Source organism: Kryptolebias marmoratus, linkage group LG3 (assembly GCF_001649575.2).
Source record: "Kryptolebias marmoratus isolate JLee-2015 linkage group LG3, ASM164957v2, whole genome shotgun sequence".
In the NCBI taxonomy this organism is placed as follows: domain Eukaryota; kingdom Metazoa; phylum Chordata; class Actinopteri; order Cyprinodontiformes; family Rivulidae; genus Kryptolebias; species Kryptolebias marmoratus.
Genome location: NC_051432.1, coordinates 25,659,172 through 25,682,417, shown reverse-complemented (window position 1 = coordinate 25,682,417; position 23,246 = coordinate 25,659,172). Strand labels below are relative to the sequence as shown.

General features: G+C 38.0%; 2 protein-coding genes across 2 annotated transcripts in view; both read right to left on the bottom strand.

Moving 5' to 3' along the window:
• The window catches only part of chrna8 (cholinergic receptor, nicotinic, alpha 8), a 37,001-nt gene extending 34,617 nt beyond the window's left edge, over positions 1–2,384 (bottom strand). The window contains exon 1 of the mRNA XM_017417025.3: positions 2,002–2,384. Coding sequence (XP_017272514.1) covers positions 2,002–2,071 — 70 coding nt within the window. The 5' untranslated portion in view covers positions 2,072–2,384. The remainder of the gene's footprint in view (positions 1–2,001) is intronic.
• Positions 2,385–9,304: 6,920 nt separating this feature from the next.
• On the bottom strand, positions 9,305–21,681 carry chrnb3a (cholinergic receptor nicotinic beta 3 subunit a). Its single transcript, XM_017417026.3, has 8 exons — positions 21,335–21,681; positions 15,080–15,231; positions 13,353–13,397; positions 12,941–13,050; positions 12,258–12,771; positions 11,596–11,786; positions 11,289–11,499; positions 9,305–10,907 (listed from the first exon to the last, which is right to left on the bottom strand). The coding sequence occupies exons 1-8, from the start codon at positions 21,399–21,401 to the stop codon at positions 10,773–10,775; spliced, it is 1,425 nt and encodes a 474-aa protein (XP_017272515.1). The 5' UTR covers positions 21,402–21,681; the 3' UTR covers positions 9,305–10,772.
• Positions 21,682–23,246: the final 1,565 nt, after the last annotated feature.

The following is a 23,246-nucleotide window of genomic DNA, read 5'->3' as shown; positions in this document are numbered from 1 at the left end:
AGTTTTGTCAGCTGTTGCCACACAACTCAGATGTGTAAATCTTTGGCAGGCTGCTCGGTTCTAAAAGACGAAGAACAAGCCTGATCCACCACACACTGTTTGTTTAATACTTTAATTTAATGTGGACACAAGTTGGACGCGTTTTGGCTGAAGCCGACATCAGAACTGTCATCAGACAGACTCGTATATACAAACAAATAGGAACTCAGGGGAAATCTCACACAAATAGTAACAAATAAAGATGAAGACCCTTGATCACATAAATATATAAAGAAAAAAGTGTATACATATAGATATCAAAAAGCATTACACAATATCATAAAGTTGATTTAAAATTACCAAGGACAATGAAGTGGCAGGATGGTTTAAATAGATAAATATAAATGGTTTAAGAGCAGTTCTTCATTAAGACCCTTTGAATTTTCTGTTTGCAAAGTGTGTATCCAAAATGCTTCCCTTTGCAACCATAATTTATCTCTATCACCCCCTCTTCTAGGTTGAGGAACCATTTCTAATCCCTGAAATCTCTTGGAACAAACATGTTGACCCACTTTATTAAAAAATCTGGTCACTGGAGATCGCTCATCATTACTGCAAATATTGCTTTTATGTTGAGAAATCCTAATTTTTAATTCCCTTTTTTGTTTTACCAACATATACTAACCCGCAGGGACATTACAGTAAGTGCATTTAGTTTTACATGTTACTCTCTGTTTAATAAAGAATTTAGTAAAGAAACATTGCCTTTAATCTTGAAACTGCTGTGAACACAGTTAAAACGGGGAGAATTGTCCCCAGGTAGCTGAGAGGAAAATGGTGAGGTGTGTAACAATCAGCTCTAACTAGTCAACCTCTTTAACTCCTGGCAAGTTTATTTGCAAAGATTGGTAAATCCTTGAAAATGTGTCCTAAGGGATAACCAGTCAAAATATGCCAATGTTTATAATACAACTTTAAATCTATTTGGACAATGAGGACAATGTCATGTTAGAGTCCCTATGAGAGGGAGGTGGCTAAAACTAGAAGTAAGAATTTTTGACTTTGGGTGCCTTATAAAATTGCAGAATAGCTCATATTCTTCACATATGCATTCAGTGTTTTGTATTTTGAATTTTAGACAAACAAACACTTGTGACAGCATTTGTCCATAACTTTTGTAAATAGTTCAAAATATTTCTTTTTCTCTCTCTTTTAATAAAAAAAAAACACAGACTCTTTGTAACACTTGACATGCTGCACTCAGTGAGTATGTTTCTTTTAATCAGCTTAAAACTCTTGTTTTCCTGCAAATTGTTCCTTTTACGGGCAAAAATAAATCCTTCCTTCTGGTGTTCAGCAAGAAAGAAAGAGTAACTCCAGACAAAAAGGATTTTAACATGTTTTACATTCTAGCGTGGCATCAGAACAATAACATGTCACAAAATGCTTTGTTTTCATGCATGGCAGCTCCATCCAAAGCATGTGATTATCTCCCAGCATCACCCTGGTTTAATACAGAAAACATTCAGTTTTCTTCATCTTGCTGGAGACTATTCAAATCGGAACTACGTCTATTTCAAGACCTTCTCTCTTTCTTTCTCTCAAACAATGATACCAAACGTGTCATTCCGCGAGGCTTGCAGGCGTGCTACAGAGTCCCAGCTCCACGGCTACAGCTGCAGATTCTAGCCACGGATCCCTGGAACTTGGCGAACCTGCGGGACGTCCTCCTGACTGCGCAGATGTTGCCTCTAAGGAGACTCGCTGGATTTTACGCACTGATCCATGAAATGTAGGTTTAAATATTTAGCATGACCACAAATCATGGCAATCTAAAGAAATAAACCCAAGCACATTTCAGAAAATGTATAACTCCTGATTTATGTTCTTGAACTAGAAATGCATCCAACATAAAATCCACAAGTGCCGCATTTCTGTCTGCAGCCGACAGATAAGCTTCCAGATCAAATAAAATCAAGAAAATGCTGCATTTGTTTTGCTGTGTTGTTTTTTTTTACTCACCTTGGTAGTATAATGACGCCCACAGGTAAACTCCAACTAACATAAATCCGTTGCGCTTCCAGATCTCCATTTCTGCGGGAGAGGAGAACTCCGCTGGAAGCTGTCAGGCTGCAGCTGCTGCCCTCTCTGTCTCTTTCACCTTGTCGGGTCTGTGATCACACACACTTACACACACACACACGCGCGCGCAGTCTGTCTCCGTGTTTGGCGCGAGCGTCACTCCAAAAGTCACTTTGGATTCCGCTCTGCCTTCTTCTCGCTGCGCTCAGCTGTAGTTTTTGTGTTGAGAGCAGCTCGCGGAGAATCTGCGCACTTCCTGTGGAATCAGCGCGCGCGGATGACAGCCACCTGTCCGCTCACAGGACAGGGATGCCGCCAACTTCGTCCGGGTTTGTCCCCTCGAGCCACAATGGACTCATCCTCCCGCGCACTTAACGCACGATGACTCAAAGAGCGCTGAACGCGCAGTTTGGATCCGCGCACGTCTCCCACACAGGCCACGCCCCCTCACCTTGGAGGAAACTTTCTTCTTCTTTTTCAGGCTGTTGAACAAATTCTTCATAACAACAGATTTAGGTTGTAATTCTGATAGTTTCCTTCTGTAGTGGAAGATAAACAGAAATGATCATGAAAGTAAACCAAACACAGAGTCTGCTTCAGTGGCCCCTGGAAGTGGGAGGGAGTCCCTCATATTTAATTATTTATTTATTTGTTTGTTTGTTTTTATTTTTCTTCCACTAGCAGATTTAGTCATTTCTTTGTTATTAAATTAGAGTCAACCATAAAAAAAACTTTATATAAGCTCATTTTGCACCATTGTTCAGCTTCTTCTATATATTTGTGATGTACAGAAGCAAGAAGGTGAAGTAATGCACATCTTAGGACAGTCAGCATGGAAGAAACACTCTTCATCAATTAACTTTAGCATACTTGAGATGTCTGTCCGTTTGGAAATAGAGCGATCTCTGCATAAAACAATTTGGGATTTCTTTGCCTCAGGTTAGACGAAGTTTAAAGCTTCAGCTGTTCAGATGAGTCAAAGCATCTGAACTTGTGGTGGCTGAATGTTTTTCTCTATTATAGATTTTTGCTGACGTGGATTTGACACAACAAGATGGAGCATTGTGCAAAAACAGGAAAGTGAGAAGATTTTCACAGATATTTATTCTCCTCAGGACTCCTTGGTGGATGTGTTTTCAGACAGATCAGATTTTATGTATTGAGCATCTTGTTACTTCCAGAGGAGAGAGGATAAAAATGAACAATAATGCTTAAATACAGACATGTGGGAATTACTTCAAGATGTAGTTAAAACTTGGATCCTAAGCTTTAATTGTAGTTTGTAACTCTTTGTAATGTAATTCTGTTCATCTCCATCCTGTTTTCTGTTAAATTCAGACTGTCCATTCTCTTTGCTCCAGTGTCCTTCAGAAGAGTTAAATTAACTCTTTCTCCTGATTTTCCTGATCTATTTTGAAGAAACAGTTGGTGTTCTTTGTTGATCCTGTGTTTTACACCAAGTTTATTGTCCTGTTTGTTCCCCTGACTGATGAGCATTTCTTTGCAGCAGCAGCGCAGATAATGAAATAATTCAGATGAACACAATTACATGTTAGCATGCATCGCTGAATGTTCCCTAAATCAGCACAGCTGTCTTCCAGTGAGGTTAAACGTGGTGCATAGTTAATTATGACATCTTGCATCATGTAATTATTTTGAAAAAGGCTTCTGTGTGATGCTCTCAGCAGGAGTAACAACATCTCCGGGCCAGCAGCTTACCTTACAACAACATGACTTATGATGGGGTGTTAGTGTTTGTTTGCTGTGATGCATTCAGGATCTGTGTATTCCTTCTAACTTTCTCATTTATTTTCTTCTTCTGCCTTCAAACCATCATCTTTTTTTAATTTTGTCTGACTTTTAGTCACCCCTTTCACTCACTTTTTCTGGTTTTCTAAAAAAGAAGAAGAAGAAGATAAATGCCTCTCCCCATATGCTGCTCTGGTCCTAATGTTTTCATCCTCTTTTATTCTTCCTCTCCAGCCCTCCATCTTTTTTCCCCTTCAGTCTGTGTTGTTCAGTCCTGCAGCTCTGCCTGTGAGCACCGGCAATAACCTCCGACACTTACAAGAGCGCCTGCAGGGTTTCTGTAACTCCTCTGTTTGTTTCAGTCTACAAACCATCTTTCTGTCACACGTCTTCTTTCCTCCTCTTTTTCCCTCCCAATGGTTTTGGTCTGGATGTTATGTCATATGTGTGTAATCCTGCCATCATTTTATTTTAAGTTAAGATTGTTTGATTAAACCCTCAGGGACTGGAGAGCCATTGTATTTATGAAAAATATGATGTTTTTATGTCTTTAACTGATTGTCTTGATTTATCACACACGTTGTCATATAGAAAATCAGCTTTGAGCACGTCAACATCAGCTGGATATAAGAGTCTCACACAGATAAACCAAGCATGCGAATGTGCTGTTTACATCACTGAATATTGTGTCACGAGGGGTAGCACAGCAGTTCCCAAAGGTGGGGTTGGGACACCACTGTGGATCATAAAATATCAAGTGAGAGTCCTCAGATGATCTCCACATCTAATTTTCTTATCATAGTTGGTAGAAAGCATTGTTACAGTAGTCATAACTTTATACAAATAGTAAGATAGTTGTTGAGGCATTTAGTGCTGTTATTACGTTCTGGTATAATAGGGTTATTAGCAAAGATTCTTTTCTTACACTGATACTATTTGGGGTCACAAGCCCCAACTATTTTTATTTTGTGGGTCAAAGGCTCAAACATTGGTTAGAAAATGAATTTTCGGCTAATTTTTTTTTTTTTTTTTTAGCTTTCTATAGCACAAAAATTTCCTGTTTGGGTTCTCATTTTAGAATGTCAGATGCACCAAAAAAGAAAAAGAGAAGGAAACTGCAAATAGCAAACAAAGGATCAACATACAAACTATTTGACATTAAAAAATATATATATATCTAATTAACAGACTGTTTTCTACAGGAGCTTGTAGATAAATTTGCTGGGTGTTCGGAAAGACATGGAACTGTTTGCAGATTAACCACATTAGAGATCCCAAGAGGTAAAAATGAACAGTTACAAATACTTTTGCACGTATGCATAGATCTAACCTTCATTTTTTAAAATAAATAATTTGTGTACATTTAATCCTAAGTAAACTGTATCAACATTAATGACCACAGCTGTAGATATCTTCATATGAAGACGGCAAATTGTCTTTTTTTTCTTTCAGAAATAACAGCTGCTGTACAGTTTATTTTTGATACACTGGCTGGGACTGATTACAGCTGAAGACTTTGAAGCTCAGATGCAATAGCTTAAGCTTCAAAAATAACAAATAATTAGATCCTTCCAATGTTCCAGAAAACTAAAGGACTACTTTGGATATGTTCAATTAGCAAGAAAAATCCCAGCTTTATAACACAGGGTCACTGAGTTTTAGATTTTTACACAATGCAGAGACATGTTTTGTTTTTACAACATCTGAGACCTCAGTTCACTCTTCTCACGATCTGTGCAATCTCATGATAGAATCATGTGCTTTAAAAAATGATACGTGAACAGATCCTTGTTCAGTTTTTTGTGGGCGTCATTGCATTCATTGAAAAGGCCTGACTCTGTGTCATGTTTAAATTAAATGATGTTTCAGCTCACAAACAGTACATTTCTAACATCACATATATAAAATATGTTGTTTTGTTTTCTGTTTTATCATTACATTGTATTCTTGTCGAAAAGCCCAATTTAACCCAGTATTTTAAGAAATAAACTACAATATATGTGCTGTCTCTTTAACACAGTTTAATCATGTGCATAAGCTACTACTGAATCTCTCGAATCTGCAGAAATGAAGAAATTATTTGCTCTTCTGAGGTCTAAGGTTTTTGTAAAAAAAATGTCAGAGCCGAGACTGTTTTTACATCCTGACGTGCAACCTGGAGTCTGAGCATGAAGAATGCACGAGACCGACGCTGTGAAGAATACATGCTTCAGCCTTTCCATTCAAATGAGTCAGAGCTTGCAGTAGTAATACCAGATGTGATGCAGAATATTGAGTCTTTCTGTATGCCTGGACGTTCCCCCAAGTGCTCCTCTGATCATCGTTTCATTCTTTTCTTGTCCATTCCTGGTGGAATTATATGCCGTTGTCACAGAAGAAAAATCTTTGCACGTTCCAAGCTAATTCAAGCGAAGATTAAACCTTACACTGCTCAGAAGGAGCTTTTATTCTGTATTTTAAGTCCTTCTCTCTGAAGCAGAGCAAATACATTTTCTGACTCATAAAAGTCGGTTCAGATACCAAGTTTTACAATGAATGTTCAATAAGATGAAAAAAAAAAAAACTAAGCAAAAATTCCTGATGCCCCCTTTACAGTTTTATGACTCGTGTGCACAAATATGTTTTCAGTTTATAATGTTCCATTAGCAAAAACTAACCTTTGCATATAAATATGAATCAATTTTCATTTTTTAGAAATTCTGTCTTAAAACACAACCAATGTTACATCTGTGATGGAGTACAAAAGTAATGAGAATCATATTTGTGTGAATGTTTCTTCTGTACATTTAACATCTTTCTGGACTTAAACTTCTGCATAATTTCAGCTATTTTAGCCAATCATTTATCAAAACAGTTTGCTTATTTAGGAGATGGGTGCTATGACTTTTAGTAATTGTAACGTTAATACTTTTCAAAATATTTAAGTTTATTGACAAAGATTTTACCTGTAGAAATTCATTAGGCAAGACTAGCATGAGCAGAAATAAGGATTTAATTAGAAACTAAAAGGCTGACAAGGAAGCAAAGAAAATGCAAGAGAAGTGAGCAGAGGAGCATATAGGGCACAGCAGCAAATCAAACAATATGACGGACTGACGACAAGGTGAGAACCAGGAGAAGAAGTACTGAGAGGGATGAGGAACAAGTAGATGCAGCTGGGCTGATGGGCAAACAAGGAGCAGATGAGTAATGAGGAGCAGGACTGACTGAAGGAATACAATGTTGAACGACATGAGGGAAAAACAGGAAATCAACGCGAAAGTATGCAAATGAAATCACAAGGAACAACATAACAAAATGAACTGAATATACAATAACAAAAAGATTAAAACCAAACAATATAACAACCACAACCTCAGCATACTGGCTCTGTTTTTGTCTTCTTATTTGACTTTTAGTTTTTAGATGCTGTTTTGTTAATTTGAGCTGTAGCCAGAGGAATGAAAGTCAGCTGTAGAAAAACAGAGAACGTGTGAATGAGAGGGAGGCAGAGGGAACAGTGAGGCTACAGGGAGGTCAGAGGTCACAAAGGTGCAGGACTTCAAGGGCTTAGGGTCCACTGTCCAGGAGGACGGGGAGAGTGGTAAAAAGGTGAAGAAGAGAGTCCAGCCAGGATGGAGTGGATGGAGAAAAGTTTCAGGAGTGATCTGTGACAAAAAAGGAGGCAGCAAAGGTCAAAGGAAAGGTTTACAAGACAGTGGTGAGAGCAGCCATGTTGGACGGTTTGGAGACAGAACAGGAAGTGGCAGAGCTGAAGATGTTGAGGTTCTCCTTGGGAGGGACGAGGATGGACAGGATTAGGAATGAGGTCATCAGAGGTCCAGCACAGGTTGAAGGACTGGGAGATAAAGTTAGAGGACACAATGAGATGGTTTGGGCATGTGCAGAGGAGGGACAGTGGATATATCGGTGGAAGGATGTTAGAGATGCAGCTGCCAGGAAAAAGACAGAGGAGACATATGGACAGAGTTAGAGAGGACATGGCATAGTGTTGCTAATTTTAGTTTTTAGCTATCTTTTTGCTCATTTATACTTTTATCTACTGTTTCACTAATTTTTGCTTGTATTTGTGTTTGTTAACCTAAGATTTTAACTACGGTTCTACTAATTTCAGCTTTTAACTATTTTACTGTTTTGCTAAATTCAGCTTCTGTTCTGCTTGTTCTAACAGTTTCAGGTTGTTCAGTGAAGTCATTCAGCACTCAGCATTCACTGAGCTCATTGTCATGCAACTTACACAATTAAATATTTAATTTTCTAGCAGCACAGGGGAAAAACTGGAGGTTTTTAATATAGTTTTTGAGAAAACATACATTTCTCTTCAAATGTTTTGGGAGTCTCAGATGCAACACTTATTCAAAACCCTGAACGCTTGTTAATTTTTATAAATTTTCTGTCTCAGTCAGTGGTTTTGACACACACAAACCCACATTTATGCAGTGTCTGCACTAACAAACACACCCCTGTCTCCATGACTCAGATCTGTAGCTGTGAATAATAGAAGAGCCGACTGAGGTCAGACTGTTCAAGTGTGCAGGAATCAGGCGAGAAACTTTGTTTAAATAAAACAAATAATAATTTAAAAAACTCTGCCATTTAAAAAAACAAAAAACAGGTCAGAGGACACAGCACTGTAGCATCTCTGTGACTGCTATTTGTCACAATGTTTAGTGGATATCGAAACCCTGAATACTACAAAACAAAGTCACAACAAATACATAAATGAGTATTGTGATTCAAAACATGCTTGTTTTTGTTTATTTCTTACATCTATGTTTCTGTACCATCTGACATTACTTCTGTATTATAAAAAAGTATCAAAGAGCAGATTTTATAAATATGGCAGTCTTTTAGGAATAAAGTGTATACTGCCATCCTGTGGCCATTTTGTGTTATTACACTGCCTGATCTTCACGCTTTGTTTGGTCTGAGCATAAACTCCTAGGTTCAGTAAAAGTCTTTTATTTTGGGGACCTTGTAGCAAAATAAATAAATAAAACAAAAAAGTCCATTATTTCTTATCATCTACATGTTGTAGTGATCAGCTGGCTGTAGGTTTTGGCAGGTTATAATTTCCTAATAAAGAAATCGACTTTAATACCTGAATGGATTTTGTAATAGATCAACTTTTTTTTCTGCAAATTTTGTCATTTTAGGTGCAGACAAATATTTTCCAATTTCCCTGCTGATAACAGGCACATTAAAACAACTCTCTTTCTGGTGGAGAACACAACATTTGATTTTAGAAGAGCATTAAAAGAATAAAAACAACAACAAAAAAAGCTAATACAAAAGCAAATTCTAAATCAGTACTCTAAAACTTAAACTGCTAAATTAGTTAGATGGAAAATACACATTTAACCAGTAACTGCATCTTTTAAGAGGTGGGGTTTTGCTTTAAATGTAAATATCTGTAATTAAACAAACAAACAACCAAAAACTTAAATTGGGCTTTTTCTGTCTCCATAATTTATTTAGAAATTAATTGTTTTCAACATTTTTAACAGGCTCTGATTCAGTCAATTAGCAAGAGACCTGACACAAAATTTAAACCATTCTGGCTATCGACAAATTATATATATTTAAAATAATGTCCTACAAAAAGCACTATAAAATGATTTAACAAAGATTGTTGTTGATTCACATAAACTCAAACAATCACACAAAAAACTTTAGAACTGTTCATAATAAAGCATAAAAAAGTGAAATCTGTTCACCCTTCTGTTAGTGCTTTTAATTACAGGAATTCAGAATCACCTTAGTTACATAAATGTATGAAAATAAAGTAAGACACAAAGACTGGACAATATTTTTCTCATATTGATGGTTCATTTGTCTTTAAATAAAAATTTGGAAGCAAAATTTGTGACTGGACATCATGTTTGTTTTTCTACAAGAAGAGCTGAAGTGACTGAAAATAGGTCAAATGTTAAACTACTGTAGTAAACTCTTTGATTTAGTTCAGGAAAACCTGTTTTAGGCTTGATTTCATACTTTGCAACAAACACCTTTAACTAAAACCAATGGAGCTTTGTTCTTCAGCTCTTGGAGAATTAGATTTATCTCTTTTAATAGCTGCCTCACACTTTTTAGAGTTATTGAGTACAAAGAGTTTGCAGTAAGTTGCCAGTCAGCATCTTTAGTCTGCTGTGTTCAAGTTGTTTTTGATGAATGGGTCAAGCATTAAATACTATCAGTGTCATGACAGGATGTGTGCTTCATCTAAAATGATGTTCAAGTGGATCATTAAGTATTTAAAAAATAGTGACATAAATGCAAAAAACCAAGATTCTCCCGCCTGACATCTGATTATACACTTGAAGCATAGACTTTAAATGTGGATTTAACCTGTGCCAATTTTTGAAATGTGCAAATTTGACTCCAATTAAATTTTTATGTGCTGCAGGCAGCATAATCAAACCCATTAATACACAAACTAAGTGGAGATGAAGCAGGAAGACATTAGCAGACTGCATGGGGCCTTTGAGCCGCTGCTGCTTTAGTTGTCGTTTTCAAATTAGTCTCAACAGATACAGAATATTGATTTCAGATTTATTTTTACTCTGATCATCACACAGAAAATACAGCTGAGTACAAGTGGCTTGACAACAAAGTGCATGTGACAGATAAAACCATGTTGATATTGTGCATTTTATTGCAATTACCATTGCAATATTACAGTCATACAAACATAATATTTAAATCAATTTCTACTTTACTCTGCTTATTGCTTTCACTTCTTCACACCCCTGTACATGCAACTTGGAATGAAAAATAAGTTTAATTTAAAACATTACAGTTCCCAGTAGTTATTATGGGTTACAAACCAAACTGTGAGAGGATGACGTTTGGAGCCTGAGCTTGGTTTTAGAATAGAATTAATAACTTGGTGAATAAATCATAGAGACTGAGAGACAATAAATAAATAAATAAATGAATGAATTGATAATGATTTTTGAGTTTCATGACGGTGTGCTGAGGTACATGTGCAGAGCAGGAGTGAAGATCAGAATAGTTCCCAGAATTGAGACTGTGAGGAAGGCCCACAAGAAAATCCTGTCCAAAACCTGAGCCACAAACTTCCAGTCCTGTACAACCTGAAGAAACAAAGACAGACAGACGTCAGAAAGTTCACACATGTGAGCCTTTTAAGCACTTATTCCACAGCAAATCCATTCATGTCGGGACAGATTAACTATTACCTGCTGATAAATACAAAGGCGGAGTGAAAATAAAAAGTGATATAACATGATAATGTGTCTAATGTTACTTTCAAGGTCTGACCAAAATAGCTACAACTCTAATTTCTCAAGACAAGATGATCTTAGTCTAAAACTGTCAGGAAAAGCAGCGGGCGATGTGCATTCCTTCAAAAATTATAGGCTTTGAATTTCAAGACCAGGTTGAAGAAAATGTGAGAGAAGTAAAGAGAGTGCTGAGAGTAAAATGTGACCCAACATGTCTGCCCACCCCCGCACCTCTCGAATGAAGTGCTCCTTCTTGATGTGGCGGCTGATGTAGCGAACTGAGTTTGTGGCTTTCTCCAGCATCGCCAGCCAGGCTTGGTTCTCATCCTCGACCCCCCCGAGGCCTCCTCTCTGCTGGCCGCCACCAAGAACGCCCCTCCTCCCCAGACCTCGCCGGGGCTTCAGCTCGGGGCTCCGCATCTCAATATCTGGGAAATGGTATCTGAGGACAAAAGGTACAAAATGTTATTCATGTTTTCAGTTGACATTTGTAGTCTTATTTTCGACTAAAATACAAATACAGTGATTCGGGTTTTACCTGTCGGTGTGGCCCCTCATACACAGCAGCCTGGGCAGCCTCTGAAGAAAGAGGCTCTTTACCCAGGGGGCCATGGGGTGGTAGGTGGCAGACGAACGATGGTGGACATTTATCACAAAAACTGTGACAATGATGGAGAAGGTGACAAAGATCATGATGAAGAGGAGGTATTCTCCGATCAGTGGGATCACCTGTTGATGTAAAAAAAACAATTAGAAATAAAAGCACAAAAATGTCACTTTTATGAGTTAAACACTCTGTTCCAGCTCATTCATCACATTAAAACATGTTCCTGTAGGTTTTCAGTAGATCTGTTTTTCTTTTTAATCTAAATGTTTCAGTCAGTTTATAAAAAAAAGTCCACATTTCCATTCAAATAAATGGATGTCAAGTGGAAGGTTATATCCCCTCCTGATACGGAGCGATAATGTTTTTGTCTGTGTGCATGTTTGTCTGTACCATCAGCAACAAATCTCACGAACCACTGAACAGATTTTAATGAAACTTTTTAAAATAAATCCTTAGGTCGACATCTAAAACTAATTCACTTTTTTTTCTTAACTGGGTTGACATTAATTTTGGTCATGATCTCGCTAAATAAGAATTAGGATTACAAGAAGAAAAAGTGTAACCTTGCAATCATGTATGTGTATGCTACAAACCTTTGAGGATGAAGGGATGATTTCTTCAATGACCAACAGGAACACTGTGAGTGACACCAGCACCGATGTGGAAAGTGACAGCTTCTCCCCCTCATCTGACGGCAGATAGAACACCAGCACGGTCAGGAAGGACAGGCCAAGGCACGGGATGATGAGGAAGAGCGTGTAGAACAACGGCAGCCTCTTTAGGATGAAGGAGTAGGTGATAAACGGGTACCAGTACACCCCATCCCTCCTGCTTCCTTTAACTCCCGTGGCATTCAGGATTTCCCATTCGCCGTTGTCAAAGAAGTCCTTACGATCCACGTAGTGATCCACCAGGACCACGTCCACCATGTGTCCATCGTAAGTCCACGAACCAAACTTCATGGAGCAGTTCTGTCGGTCGAAGGGGAAGAAGGTGACGTCCATGGTGCAGGAGGATTTATAACTGGCAGGTGGAGTCCATGTTATGGTGCCATCCCAGCGCACAATGGCCTTCGTCATCAGAGAGCCCTCAAATCGACCATCAGCACTGAGGAAAAAAAGAGGTTAGGAAAGATGAACACAAAACAGAACACAGAAAGAGAATTGGAAAGGGGAAAAGGGGAAGGACAGTAGTAGAGGAAGAGGAATCAATCTGAATTGACAGACTGCACATTCTGAGCGAGTGTTCGGTTCCTTCAGAGGCCCGCGGAACTCACTTTTCATACAGAACAATGTCAGGTAGCCAAATGGTCTCTGATGGCACTCTGATGGAGGTGATACCCCCGTAGTCATCCGGGTTCCACTTCAGCTTCACATCAGTCCACTCCTTAAAAAAATAATCATGACATCACACAAAAGCTGCTCAGATTTAGAGAAAAAAATCTCTTCTACTTTTAAAAAAACATGGTCAGTTTTTATTATTAAAAAATTATTCAGAATGTTCCTTTTTTTTGTTTTCACATTTTCTATGATAATGTAAATATGTCTTGATGTGATTGGGCTTTTAATTTTCTGAAGTATCTGGACATTAGGAAAAGAAATCTGGCACAAGTTCTGTTAGTGATCACTGTTCAACTGTCTTTATTGTCAGAAATTGTCTGAATTCTTCCTAAAACTACTCATGTTCACCTGCCAGAGCCAGACGTTTGTAGTCATCAGCTGGTTCTTCTCATCCTGCAAGAAAACAAATAAAGAAACTGAGTTTGCTGCTGATAAATCTGCTTACTGGGAATGATAAAATAATAAGATCAGAGAAGCTAATGAAGAGCAACATAAAGCTGAAATCAAGAAGTTAATAAAAAAAAAAAAAATCTTCTCCTCGACTCTACGCTTGTCTAATTCCACCATATTTGTTGACCTACACAGACTGTGGCGTTATGTAGGTCGAGCATGTGCTTTGTTTACATTGAATGCGTACCTGCATTTCAGATTGCATCTCAATCAATTTTAAAAACTACTGGAGTAAACTCTTTTAGACAGCACCATTTGATGTAGTTCAGGATAACCACTTTTATGGTTTATTTTATGGTTTGCAGTGAGAATGCAAACAGTTTAATACACAAAACCAGGCGTTGAGTTTCTTCTAGGGGTTCTCAAAATGAAATATGAGCAAAATTACAAATAACTGTAGGAGGCATTAAAAGAAACTGGTAGAAAAAACATCTTTATGGTGTTCCTGTGCTGAACAAACTCAGTGAAAATGTTGAAAGGTAAAAGGGAATAAAGAAAATTTCATGAATAAATCTGTCCTCTCATGAGAGACAATAAAAGAGATGGAATTACATCTTTAACAATGTTGACTTCTGAATAGGATAAATATACCAAATTTTAGCAGAAAACAGCACTTTTCTAAATGTTATTTCTGTTTGAAAGTACAGGAAAAAGATGAAATGTTATCCTCTGTGGGCCTCGGTGAAGCAGTGTGTGTTCTTGTTTGAATAATGAATGTAATCTGGGCCCGTGCAGCTCGGTGCTACAGAAGGCCACTTCAGGTCTTTTTAAAACTTTCTGTTCAATTTTACTTTCCATTTTATTTGTCTCTGCAAATTATTGATCTCCTCATCATTTCATTACATGATTGTTCCATAAGTCTCCTTATTTTCTCTCCTCTAATATTTTTGGTAGCTCTTACTGTAAGCTCCACTATGTTTTTACTCTTGATATTGTTTTTTTTTTCAAATGTAGTTTGCTCTTACACACTTAATATCAAACAGTCTTTCTTGTCTTCTCGCTCTAAAGGAAATATCAGACTTGATGGGTCCATCTCGGCTCTTCAAAGGTGGAAAATGGAAAGCAGGTTCTAGCATTTTAAACATGAGGTTTGACACGCTCAGTGACCAAACTCTGTCAAAACTGAAGACCTCAGTTTTAAAAATACCCACAAAGAAGTGATGATTCAGGTTTTCTTACTGTAACTGTGACTGTTTGCAACATTTTTCTAGGTCAACTCCAAACAGTAAAAACGCTTACATGGAATTATTCAGCTGTTTTTTTTTGTTTGTTTGTTTTTGTACACTATCTGTTGATTCAAGGTCTGCCAAGTTTTAGAATTTCTATCAATTGGTCTTTTCTAGAAAACCTGACAGCCCAAAGAAGTTAATTAAAGTCTAGCATTAAATGCATTTGCAGTATCTTTGAATAAACCTTCAGATAACTGTTGTACACTTTATTAGAATGAATGAACAGATTCAACTTTTTTATCCTTGAGGAAAATAATTTGTCACAGCTGCAGACTCTAAATAAATTTCAGATTATAAAATACATCAGAAATAACATCTGGTAACATTAAAATAACAATCATCTTTTACATAAGGATGAGCTGTTCAATTGTAAAAAAGTGTGGGTTATTTGCTCACCACATCCACCAGCTGGGAGATCTTCAGGCCGAAGCGAACTGTTATGGTGTCGTTGGCGTGCTGGACGGGCCGCACCCACTTCTGATAACCTTTGAAGAGGTTTCTCAGCAAGGAATCTTCCATCTCAGCCAGCAACACAAAGTCCTCTGAGACTGGACAAGAAGACACAGCAACGTGTTAAAAGTTTCCCTCGGACAGATGTGTGACTGGGAGCTGAACTTGCTGAAGAACAGGAATGAACACAAATAATTAGATAATTGTTTTAACTTTTGAAAAGACAAAAATCTTATCAACTCAGCTTATTTAACTAATCTGACACAATACCTACAGCCCTGTTCTCACAATAACAGTCAACACACCTAAAATAAACAGAGGTTTAAAGAAATGTTTACACATTTTAGATAAAATCTTTTGCTGAGGCTGAGGGAGGTCGTTACTTTATCGCCCACTGCCAAAGGTAAAGGCGGTAATGTTTTTGCTCATGACTGAACGTGTTTTTCTGAATGAGCGGGGTCTAGCTGCAGCTCATGGGGGAAATCTCCGACCTAAACCTGCAATTTCCACAACTAAGCTCCAATCATCACAAGGATGCGTTCTGAATTCTTAAAAATTAAATCCAGTCTGTTATCTGAACCTCTCTTTTCGTGCCACACAAATATTTTTTTTTTCATTCACAAATAATCATGAAAAACAAAACATAAAACTAAAACTTTCTCTTTGTGGCTGGAGATTTTCCTTAAGTTCTGCAGCTCAGTCAGTTTTACATAAATTAACCTATAATTTGGTGTGTTGGTAGCTGAGCACCATCTTCAACACATACCGTACTCAGAGCGCTACAAATTCTACAGTATTTTGACTCGTTAACTTTTGGAGTCAACACAGTTCAAGATGGCTGCCACAGTCAGTCAGTTTGACAGATCTTGAGCTAAAATATCCATGTGCTAAACCACTGTTACCACTGTTCCATGTGGTAATAGGCTGAGAGTCATTCCCATCATTGTGTTGAGATTTTCCTTCAAGTGCAAACAGCTGACATTAGATCTTTGTATAATGTCATTTACAGTGTTTGAACAAAACAGCTACAACTCCATAATTCCTCAACACAAGGTGATCTTAGTTTAAAACTCTGGCATGAAAGGCAATGTGCGATATGCATTTCTTCAAGAAACGCTAGGCCTTCAGCTTAAAAACTGTGCAGCCATTAAAAAATATTGCATTAGTTGAAATCTTGAATGGAGTTAGGTGAAAGTAAAAAGGTCAAAGGCTCTGCAATGCATGAGAACAAAATGTCTGACTGAAAGTACACCATCAGATATACGGTAACTGCAAAATGACAAATGTCAGCCTCACAGTGGCACAAATATGAATTTAAAAACACAGAACACCTGGAAACTATGAGTCCTGCGTCATTTAAATATAGATATAGAGATATATTTTTTTGGACAAACATTGATAAACTGCAGATGTTTGCACTACAAGTTCCCGTTAATGTCATACAGATTTTTTAACCTATTCTTTAAAAATACTGTGATTATTTTTCATTAGATAACGTATCAGTCAACATCAAATTATATATTATGTAAATGTGCAAAAAATTACTTTTATACGTAAAAAAAAGTACAACACTTAACTAGAGCTCCACATAACTGTGCTCTTAAATGTTTCAGAACATACAAAGAAATGATTAATTAATGAAGTGACCCTTCCTCTCTGGGTGGAGAAATGAAGTCATGTCCTTAGAGTCATGCAGCCCACAGACCCTCAGACTTGGACTGATGGCTGGTCATGGGCCAACGAATTCAACTAAACCCCCAAGGCTGGAAAATGATCGTGCTGACACAATCACCTCAGACAGATCAATCGCCAGGGGAACTGAAAAGAGCTCTGAGCACTCTGTGCAGTCAGGCACAAGACGTAATCATCAGTTAAAGAGTGACATTTGCATCCAGTGGGAAGCTGTGAAATGAAGGAACAGTGCTCTAAATTCACCAGCCATTCATTTGCAAACAGCTGGGAGACATTGGATCCCTGAGGAGGAGAGTAACAGAGAAAACCAAGCAAAATATGATCCAGTTTGAATCAACTTCATTCAGGTGAAAATACATAAAATGTATGAGTGTAAAAAAACACTCTGAATGGGATGAAAATAACAGACTCTTTAAAATGATTTACTAACAAAGTTTTTGTAGAAAAGCTAAGAGCTGTCCATATTTACAGAAAAAAATCATTTTAACTAAACTTGGTTTTTAGATGTAACGTGTCAAATTATTCATATATATCTTTTCCTCAAGACATTTATACAACTTATATAAAAAATGTAACTGTTAGAAAGACATCGTTAACAGCATTCATTTCTTAACATATAAATTAATAAAATTAAGTTTTCACTTTGATGGGAAGCTGCAGAAAACCGAGGTGTTTTCATTTGATATGGTTGCTACGTTCTGTTGTGAAAAAAATGTGGATTTCTGAGATTTTCATATCACTGCGTTTGTTTTTATTTACATTTTACAGAATGTCTCACCTTTTTTAGAATTAGAATTGTACATTCTTATACTCCTGTGGGCTGGATAAAAAAAATGTCAAGGGCCCTTTTTGGCCTGCAGACCTTCAGTTTGACACACATATCCTAAAGTAAAAAACTGAACCACTTTGCTGTTGCTCATTATATGTAAGTCAGATGCAAATGGCAGCTGTGTTCTCTGGACGCTTGGAGCGCCATGTGACATTTGTAGATGAGCAGCAAACACGAGGCTCCCTCAGTAACGCCATGGCTGTATCAGCCCAAAGCTTCAAGCTGCATTTGTTCATAAGAAGCCAATATTCAGCACAGCCTGAGTTGTTTTAGAGACCAACAACAGACAGAAGAAAGGAGTTCAGTTCGGCAGCCTTTCAAATAAGGAGTGGTGAGAGCTGATAAGGGATGGAGTGAGACAGAGTGACCCAGAGCAGTTCCCTGTGGTGTCTGAGCAGCAGAACAAGGAGGACAGATAGAAGTTAGTGCAGAAGGACACATTAACTAGGGCGAGGGGAAGGAGAACTGACAGCAAAAGGAATCGCAGAGGGAAAACTAATTCCCACTTCTTCTTGCATCTAAAGAGAGATATTGTTTTTACCGTTGTAAGCCGATTCCTGATGCTCTGTGGGCTTGGAGAGGACAGCTGTGGCTCAGGTGCTGCAGCTGAGGGATTTTTGAGGAAACCTTTGAACTCTAATAAAGCCATTTAGTTACATATTTTCTTTTTGAAATGGGCTTTAGTCTGTTAAAATGTCTTTATTCAGTCATTCAAGACTCTTTCAGACATGCATTGGTTTTATTTTTACTGTTGGCATCTAAACATGTCAGTTTCCTGTTTGAATCTCACCTAAGGTGTCTTTCAATAAATCTTCTGACACTTTTTAATGCTATTAATTTCTCCTGAACAGAATGTCTGTTTTTGAGCAAAAAAACTCGCTGTTAAATAGCTTAAACCTTTGGTTTATGAACTTATGTCATTTCAGGGTTTTGTGATTTATTCTTCTTCCTCTTCTTTACATCAAAAATACATGACAGCGCAATCAAAACCAAACCTAACATTTTTTATAAAACACATTTAACAACATTATTAAGTGCGGTGGCTTGGTGGTCAGCGCCGCAGTCTTGTAATCCTGAGGTTGCAGGTTCGAGCGCAGGTTGCAGCAGGAAGGGCATCCGGCAGTAAAACAACTGACAAATTGTTCATGTGAGTTTTCTCGCTGTGGCAACCCCAGAAGAAGGAAGCAGCTGAAAGAACTTACTATTAGGTGTTAAAAACCACTCAGAAATAAATAGGATTTATGATTCAGCTTGTTACTTCTCTGTATAGTGCCCTGAAATTACTTTTATTGTGAATTGGTGGTATTTAAACTGAACTGAATTGGAAACAGCAATAAATAAAGTGCTTAAAATTTGAAAATGTTGTTATGTTAGTTGTATTGTATTGTATTTGGTTGCATCAGATCCCCACAAAGTCTGCAAAGACCCACAATAAGGTTCCTGCACAATCAGTCAGCTGTGTCTTTTTAAGGTCCCAACAGCAGCTCTGTTTAAGATCTACACCAGTAAACATACAAGAGCTCTAATAGTCAAACATTGCAGGGATGGATTCTCCTGCAGGAGGATGCAGTCTACACCAGAGGGAAGCTGATCGACCCTGTGAATGTGTGTGTGTGAGCGTGTGTGTTGGGCAGATGTAAAGGGGAACGTATTGATTAGAATGTGCTCTGTGTTGGTTGGAGGGGATGAAATTCAATCTCTGTAGGAAAATTATGATGCATTAGAGCGCGGGTATGTGTGTGTCTACTTCCTGTGTGAAGGAGAAAATGTGCAGCACTCTGAGGGGAAGCTTTGTGGATGAGTGACAGAGACGCAGGAGGGGCCCAGCATGCCGCCGTGCACCCTGCTTCCTTCTCAATCTGAAACTCCCCATGTGTGCCACAGTTGTATGATCACCTTAACACCGCTACAGCTGTTCCAAGTGGAACCACAACAGGATGGTACCACTGAGAGGGATAACAGAACCCTTCTGTTTAAAGCCAATGGTGCATGCAAATGAGAATTGTGTGAATACTGATTGTTTTCCTGTTTCTCTTTATTATTCTTTTCCTATACATTTTTTCTGAAATCTAACTACTTCCACATAGATGTTATTGTAATCATTCACATATCAAAATGCTCAGCTCAGCTCAGGTTATGGGTACAATGATTCATTTTTTGTAACATTTGGACTTTTCAAAATATTTAACTTTATTAACAAAATAAAATCCCATATTAAAAACATGAAGATCTCTTCAGATTTGTTTCTTTGAAATCTGCTGGTTCTAATTTTTTCTTCTTATGCTACTTGACTTTTTGCTAATGTTTTGTTAATTTTAGGTTCTAGCTCGTCTATTGCTTAGCTTTTAGCTAGCCTTTTGCTACTTTTAAATAACAGTTAGATATTTTTACCTTTTAGCTTCTGTTTTGCTACTTTTAACTAGCGATCTGCTCCTTTTAGCTTTAGGCTAGCCCATTGCTACTTCTAGCATTTTGCTACTTTTAGCTAATATTTTTGCTTGTTTTAGCTGATGTTTTGCTTCTTTTAGCGATCGTTTCTCTACGTTTAGCAAACATTTGATAATTTTAGGTTTTATCTCTAATTTTGCTACTTCTAGCTTTTAGTTAGGGTTTTGCTACTTTTAGCTGTCAGGTAGTTTTAGCTTTTTTTGGCACATTTCAAGAGTCATTTAGCACTCAGCATTCGCACAGCATTTTTGCAGAAAATGTTCAATTGTTCTAGTTGAAAATAGAGTTTTAGCTTCTTAACTGCAACAACTTCATCAATAGTCTCTGATCAGAGACTGTCAGTCAAAAGACTCAAACAATAGATGGAAGCTGAGGCTGGAGGAAAGCCAAGACTTTTCCAAATAACTTTAGTTGCTTCTATGCATGCAAATGACTGAGTTCAGTGAATGATTCATGCAAATGGTTCAGTTACAGACTTCATAAAGGCAGTAAAAATGATGTAAGTGGTTGTAACCTGGAATCTGCTGCGCTCCACCCAGCAGTGCACCCAGACCACAACATGAAAAGTTAGGACTTGCAACAAATAAATGTTTTGAATGAAAATGGATCTGCAAGTTATTAGAACTAAGCTGTTTTTGAGAAAACAACAACAATATTTTATTGCAAATGCCTTGCAGGAAGCTCATATCATACCATCACAGCAAAACAAAAAGTGTTTTTTCTGCAGCTCCAGGAAAACAATATTCCCCTCTTTGCTTTTCATAATAAAGCCTGTGAGACACAAAAAGCTTTATTATGTGAGGGAATTCCTTTCCCCCGTTCGTTTCGATGCTTATTGTATTTTTATTGTCTCGTGCCGTTCTCCCACCCTCAGTCACATCCCCGGGGGGGCGCTGCGCTCTCACTCTTTCATAAATTATGAACGCGCTCCTCTCCTGACCCCAGCGTTTTGTCCTTCTTCTTCGCTCGATTCAAAGTACAATCCCATATAAATGATACAACATGTTACTCTGTGAACACCTCCTTCATTAGGAACAACAATCACCGACTAATTCCTCTGAAATGATGTCCTAAAACATGATGGAGAGGTGTGCTGCCGGTCAAGCAACACCAGCCACAATCAGAGACAATTCTTCTTCTTCTTCTCGTTTTACCTTCTGTTTTATGTTCCGACAGATGTTGGCAACATCTTCAACAGTTTACACCCAGATGTTTCCCCCCCAGAGTCTCACCTTCTTGCAGAGCAGCCTTCCCAAGAGCCAAGAAGGAGAACCACAACACCGCGACCGCAAACTTCATGGTGCTTCTTCCTGCTGTGTCCAGTTGTCCTACTGTCCCCGCTGTCCTGCAGGACGCGTCCCCGCAGCGTCCATGTGGACCCGGATCCCGGTCCAGCACGGTACCAGCTTCTCGCTGCGCAGCTGCTCGGCTCGTCTTCGTCCTGCCTGGCTTCCTCCGGGTTTCCTGTCGCCTAATGCGCTTCTCTGATGCTTCTCTGCGTGTGTGAGTCCCGAACCGAGCTGGTCCGGGCTGAGGGCGGGACACGGGAGGGGGACTGGCCCGTCACAGGACAGGGGGGAGAGGGAGGACAGATCTGGACCACATCCAAAAAAAATTAGCTGAAGTCTGATTTTGAAGATTTCAGATTAGTGAAAGTCCATCGAGCTTCATTATTAAACTGATTACCTGTTTTTGTTTTATTTAGTAGCCTGACAAATACCGAATGTCAGAGATGGAAAAACAACCAAAATTATGGTGTTTTTTTTTTTTTTAGAATTCACAGCCAAATGTATTAAACATAAGAAAACACTTCGTAATTTTACACAACATCTAAATTCTGGCTGAGGTTTATTTGTCAAATGTTGGCATATTATGGCATCTGAAGCTCTCCTGTGGTAAATTTATTATTTATTTTCATATCTCAGTTTTAACTGGACAAAAAATAATAGAAACAATAAACATGGAGGTTTGGTCAATTTCAGTGATGCAAATAAATGAACGTTTAAAAAAGATGGAACTGTATTTAAGTCCCTTTCTTTAAAAGTAATTCACCAATAAATGTGGTTCTGATCTCTTCAAAAGGAAATGGAAAACAAACAAAAAAAAAAACATTTTCAGTCCAATTTTAAACAACTTCTTTGCTAAGTTAGGCGTCAACACAACACTGGTTCATCCCTTGAGTTTGGGAGTCCTTTATTCCTGAGCGATTCATCGATCAGAGTTAAGATTACTTTACAAACAGCAAGACTTCTTTAAAAACTGTCAGCGACAGAACTGAAAATGAAAAAAACAAAAAACAAAGAATAAGAAGCAGCTAAAGTTCAAAGAATAAAAAAAAACTTTGAAAGACCATCAGCTTGTAGAAATATTACTTGACTATCTTAAAAGATTTCAAGAAAAGCAAAATAATTTTAAAAAAATGACAACTAAAGAGATCGTTCCATGTTGGGCTCAGGGAAGAAGTGCTTATCTGCTGAGCCACAACATGAAGTGGTGTTTAAAATTAACATATGTTTAAACTTTGTACGTTGTTTTACATCTCTAACCCAGGCTTTTATAGGGCGGCATGCTGTATTTCCTCTGCTGAATGTTGACAGTCCTTTTAGAGAATGTTTGTGTGTGACCTGAAGGAACGCTTCACACGCGGAAATTTTCTCCATCATTTCAGCTTAACTGAAGTTACCAACAGGAGCAATGGATTGTGATAAACTACGGGGCTGACTTTACAAGATGTGCAACATTCCCAGATCCTGCAAAGCACTTAGTTTATGATAAATGCCTGAGATCATCTTTCAGGAACCAGTGACCTGTAAGTTTCCTCTGTGAAAGCCCATCACACTGCTTTGTAGGCAGAACATCACCATAAATTATCAGAGAGCACAAGCTAATGCTTCATTTAGTCAGCTCCCCACACAGAGACACTTCTTCATCCCTCACCGTGCCCTTACCAAACATGCTGAGCTGTAGTCGCTTTGTAGACATAAGACTTTGTGGAGGCGCCATGAATGTTTCATGTATGACTGCTTCAATGCTAATGACGTAAAGACATTTGCATTTAAATGAGAAAAGCTGTTTAGAAATTACAAACAGAAGAGCCTTTCCTTATATTCGGGTCTAAAAATAGCAGAACAAAGAGTTCAAATA

Bases quoted from the DNA above. Each gene is read 5' to 3' on its own strand.
- chrnb3a (XM_017417026.3), bottom strand. From the start codon at position 21,401: ATGAAGTTTGCGGTCGCGGTGTTGTGGTTCTCCTTCTTGGCTCTTGGG. The intron at 13,398-15,079 runs GTGAGCAAATAA...GTTTTCTTGCAG, and splicing joins TCTCCCAGCTGGTGGATGTG to GATGAGAAGAACCAGCTGAT. The intron at 13,051-13,352 runs GTGAACATGAGT...TATTTTTTTAAG, and splicing joins CAAACGTCTGGCTCTGGCAG to GAGTGGACTGATGTGAAGCT.